The 5,170-nt window shown below is 33.8% G+C and overlaps 1 protein-coding gene across 1 annotated transcript in view; it reads right to left on the bottom strand.

Annotated features, from left to right (window-relative positions):
- Nucleotides 1-1,523: 1,523 nt before the first annotated feature.
- Nucleotides 1,524-5,170, bottom strand: part of LOC132186587 (U-box domain-containing protein 33-like) — a 4,173-nt gene continuing 526 nt past the window's right edge. The window contains exons 2-8 of the mRNA XM_059600567.1: nucleotides 5,105-5,168; nucleotides 4,844-4,965; nucleotides 4,444-4,548; nucleotides 3,810-4,341; nucleotides 2,987-3,103; nucleotides 2,464-2,895; nucleotides 1,524-2,225 (exon numbers count right to left, since the gene is read on the bottom strand). Of these exons, the coding sequence (XP_059456550.1) occupies nucleotides 1,524-2,225; nucleotides 2,464-2,895; nucleotides 2,987-3,103; nucleotides 3,810-4,341; nucleotides 4,444-4,548; nucleotides 4,844-4,965; nucleotides 5,105-5,168 (2,074 nt within the window). The remainder of the gene's footprint in view (nucleotides 2,226-2,463; nucleotides 2,896-2,986; nucleotides 3,104-3,809; nucleotides 4,342-4,443; nucleotides 4,549-4,843; nucleotides 4,966-5,104; nucleotides 5,169-5,170) is intronic.

Raw genomic sequence — 5,170 nt, 5'->3', positions numbered from 1 at the left:
GTACTACTTCTTCTAGATGTTCCCTTCTAGATCTCCACAAAATTCCACCTCGTCTTGTCGTCGTCCGTCGGGTACATTAATGGCGTGGACCCCGCCGGAGCAGGAGGAATATTGCATGCACTAATTGCATGTACTGATCACACTCATGTCCAAATCACGTCAATCCAGCCCCCGAAATGGACCGTGGAATAACTTATATCAAATTTTTGTAAAAAGAAATTTGCTTCAATTTACTCTAATAAATGATAAGTGTTATTTAATATTTTTAAGTTTCCAAAAAAATTAATGTTTGAATTTTTAGATTAGTAAAATGACAATAAATAACTGTTAAAATATTAAAAAAAAAAAATGTAAAATATGACACATGTCACTTATTAGATTAGGTTGAAGAAAATTTTCTCAACCAAAAATAGTAGGGATGAAAAGGCGGTTACGGTTAGTGGTTAAAACCGCTAACCGCTAGGCGGTCAACAACCCGGTTAGCGGTTAACCGCATCCGAATAACCGCTTTTTTACTAACCGCTTTTTTTTGTCTTTTACTAGGGCTTTTTTTTTTTTGGCCAGTTTTTTTCTTTGAAAAAAAAAATTAATATTAAAGCATTCTCACTTTTTTCAGTACATTTTATATTACATCATTCATTTTTTATATCACATTATTTACTTTTTACTAATATTCAAATAAAAAAAAACTACAAAAAAAAAAATTCCTTTTTAATACCATTTTTCACTTATTTATACTGAATATTATTCTCATTTTTTATTTCTTCACATAAATCATAAACAGTAACAAAAGGGTGGAGGTTAACAAACAAGATCGAAATACAACCACTACATGTATGTGGTCCATCGCCAATACATTAATTAATCGGGTGGCCCATATTGACTTGACCCGCCACCACAAGTTCTCAACCGATCCTTCGGCGTACGTAGTAACGAAGCCTAAAATTTAGTTCTAAAGAGACAATATTAAAAGAAATAAGTAAAACAAAATTATTTTCAAATATATTAAATACTATAAGAAACAAAATAATTAATTAATTAATATTTTTTAATTATCGTTTAAAACATATAATAAATGTAACACGTAATTTTTTTTTTTTCCCGACAACTTTTCATATTTTGAAATATCTATATATTCATCAGCACATTTTAACAATCCAAATATTAAAATCTAGAAAGAATTTTTGATTACTTAAGAGTAAATTTGGAGAAAATAAATCCATGTAATATAACTGAAAATTTCTAAAACATTATGTGTGACCTGTTTTCTTTAAGAAAAAATTGCTGAAATAAGTTTTTTTGCTTGCTATTTTTGCATCTCTCATCAGTTGATGGCAGCCATAACGAGGATTAGCCTCAAGAAACTGTACAAGTATTGGAGACATTTCTTCTATTACAACCAAAGACAACAAATCTAGTACCAAGCATAAGCTTAAACAAGTCATATAAATATCAGGAAACGTAATGAAAGAAATACAAGGACTAATATTTAAGAAGGTGGTTGGGATTTATATTAATGATCTTCAGGACCCATATGAAGCCCTCATTGGTTCAAGCACCTTCCACACTTCTGACCCAAGCTCCGGCCGACTCCTTCGGTTCCTGTCGCAGCATCTCAATCCCAGGCGAGCCAACTTGTGAGCAGCCAAAATCGGCCAGTCTCCTGCCAAAGGATCCAAGAGATCTTTCAAGTTTCCGACATCCAGGGCATATTTCACTTCATTTGATATCTTAAAGGGTTGTCTCCCAGTCAACAGTTGTAGTAATATGATCCCAAACGAGTAAACATCAGACTTCAAAGTAAGCACTCCTGTTTCAAGAAACTCAGGATCTATGAAAGCGAAACTGCCCTTTGGGATAGTTATATGAGACAGCGTTGTGTTTACGTTGTTGCTTGAACTTGCATCAGATAACAACATGCGGCAGATTTCAAAGTCACTCAGTTTACTGACAAAGTTGGCGTCAAGGAGGATGTTGGAGGGCTTCAAATCACCATGTACTATGCTATGAGGTTTAGCAGAATGAAGATAAATGAGGACAGAGCACAACTCTGTGGCAATGCGTATTCGAGTTTGCCATAATAATGGAGGGCTGTTGTCTTTCATGTTCAGTCTATCTTCAAGGCTTCCATTGGGGAGAAACTCATAGATGAGCGCAAAAACTTCAGGGCATGATCCAGTAAGTTTCACAAGATTCTGATGCCTCAGCTGACTTAATACACTAACCTGATATATATATATATATATATATATATATATATATATATAACCAACAAATGAGATAGAATTCCACACTTTTGATCTAACTTCATTCCATTCTTCATAGCCATAGGCCCAATTGTTGAAGTGTTTATTAAATAATTAAATTTACTTATTTCTATTAGCTTAAAGTTTTGGGATAAGTGGTAATTTAACACCAATAAATATAAAACTACAAATAAATTTTCTAAAGGAATAGACAAACCTCCATTTGGAATTGTGAGATGCCATGGGCGCCAGGAGATTGTAGCATCTTAATTGCAACTTCTTTTTGACGCAGGAGACCTTTATAAATGCTTCCATATCCTCCTTGTCCAATTTTCCTGGATTCATCAAATTTCTGAGTAGCTTCTTCGATCTCAGAGAGCTTGAACTCACAGAAGTGATGATCATCACCAACTTGTTTTCTTGATCTTAGCCCTTCAACTTCTTTCAGCGCATTATCACGCTCCATCTGCACCTGATTCATCACTTTCTGTAATTCTGCAATATGAATCTTTAATGATAATTCATGTTCTTGAGAAATCCCCAGTTCCTCCTTTACTTGGTCTCTCTGATTCTTCACATTTTCAAGCTCTTCTTTTACCTTCACCAGCGCTTCCTCAAATTCTTTTCTTTGTCTCGATTCTTCTTGGCCCTGTTCATTTGATTATTCACAATTTGCATCAGATTATGTTTCAAGTTCTGCAGCAACTAGAATTTTTTATTATTATTATTAAAATCTTTACCCGGCGTTTGGCCTCAATCACATCTCTTTCTGCTCTTTGACGCCTGAGTGTTTCTTTTTCATTCTCTGCCATCACTTGTTGAAGTCGCTCATAAAGAGTGTCATCTAAACTTTCGTCCTGCTAGGATATCCCTTCCATGTTTAAATTTAAAGCCTTTTCGAACATATTGTTTAATCGCTTAATCTTAATTTGATCAATTTCTATAAATAAATTTTAAATAGAAAGCTAAATTAAACGCTTCTATAGAGGCCCCAAAATTGAAAATATACTGTACGACTCAAAGCTCCACATGCATGCAATGCATGCCTCATAATATATATATATATATATAAACTTTACTTACACTCTCAATGTTAAAATGACCAAAATACTATTTTTGGGTCAGCAATATTGACATAGAATTATCAAAAATTATAATGCAGGCATCTTATTTTTCAGGCCCTTTTAATTTCACTCATTGGTTAGTCTCAACAAAGAATGTCATTTGTTATTGAATTTTTTGTTTTTTTTTTTTAAAAAAAAATCTGAAAATTTGTTGACCCACCGAAAAGCAGGAATTTAAAAAATAAAATAAAATTTATAATTAAGAGAAATATAAATTTTACAATGGTATAAAAGACATTTCACCTATTTGCTATTTAATTTAATGAAAAACCCTAATAATAAAGATGAAATTTAAAGATTCAAGATTGATATAAAATTTATATCAATTTCACTTTTGATATAAAATTCAAGATTAACACCGCAAAACTAGTTATACATCAAAATGTGTAATTCTCTTTATATATATATATATATATATATGTGGATGCATTGCACGTACCACAGCATTGAGGGCTCCATTAGAAGAGCATGTTGAGATGGTACTTGCACTAGAAACCAATCTTGGACTCTGCGGCAGCAATGGAGATCCGATATCCACATAAGAGGTTCTTGAATAACCCGAACCCGCGGGAGAGGGTGCGCTAAACTCATTGGCCTCATTCCATGAAGACAGAGTTACGTCAGCCACTCTTTTGGGAGAGCTGGTTGAGCAATAATAACCCGAACCGGAAGGACTCCTTCCCAATCCTAAGCCATCCCCCCATCCATCAGAACCCGAAGGACTCTTTGGAGATGAAGAAGTCTCTTGATCACTAGTGCCCGCTGCCGCCGGTGAAGGGATATCAAATATGCCCATCATTCTTCCACTGCTATCCCTATTGTGCCCCGCTGTAACAGATTGTGATCTCACGTAGTTTGATTGTCGGATTTCACTATTGTCCCTGTCCCTGTCGTGCGCCCCCAAAGCAACCGACCGTGATTTCATGAGGTTTGATTGTCCACTTTCAGGCAATATCTCTGCGCTTGCTTCCCTATATCCATATGGGAATTAAATTTGCGTTGGTAATTAATATAAAATTTACCATTTATAAATATTAAATGGTAAATTTAATAAAAACATATATCTACCAAACCTGGTGAAGATGAGGTGGCCTTTGCAGATGAATTGTATATGACAGGAAATAGGGGCGTGTTCGCGTACATATTTTGCTTTACTAGACTTGAGTTCTGTCATTCTTCTGCAATTATCAAGCAATAATTGGTTTTAAACTTTTACCCTTTTAATGTACTAAACAATTTGCAATATATCTCGTTTCACAGGGAGTTTATATGAATTCTATGTGTTCGAATAACTGTTCGGACAATTTAAAATTTGTTTGGACAAATAATTAATAATAATTACTATCTAAATTGATCGTAATAATTTGGATAACAATTTGTTGGTGATGAGAATTTGTGACTGTTAGATATCAACGAAGAATAGATCAAGAAATGAAAATGATGATGTGGAAAAAGATTTTGTCTTGTCTATACCGATTGTAGTGTTTGTCTGCGGCTGCTCCCATAACAAGCTTCTTGATCTCGTGCTTAGAGATGAGGTCTACAATTCCCTTCTCGATACGGTCCATTTCTATTTCTAGTTTTTGTGCCCGTACCTATATTTTAAAAAATAAATCAGAAATTTCCAACCCATGAATTTAGATAATTTTTTTTTTTATTATTATTCTTTTTAACAATTAGATAAACTAAATTTATTTAACACTAAAGGAAAAAAGAAAAGTGAATAAAACAAACAGAAAAAAGGGAATAAAATTTATACCCCCATTTGGAGACAGAAACGAACGTATTCATCGAGGATCT

Source organism: Corylus avellana, chromosome ca7 (assembly GCF_901000735.1).
Source record: "Corylus avellana chromosome ca7, CavTom2PMs-1.0".
In the NCBI taxonomy this organism is placed as follows: domain Eukaryota; kingdom Viridiplantae; phylum Streptophyta; class Magnoliopsida; order Fagales; family Betulaceae; genus Corylus; species Corylus avellana.
The sequence above is the reverse complement of the archived record's forward strand: the minus strand, read 5'-3'. Positions and strand labels throughout refer to the sequence as shown.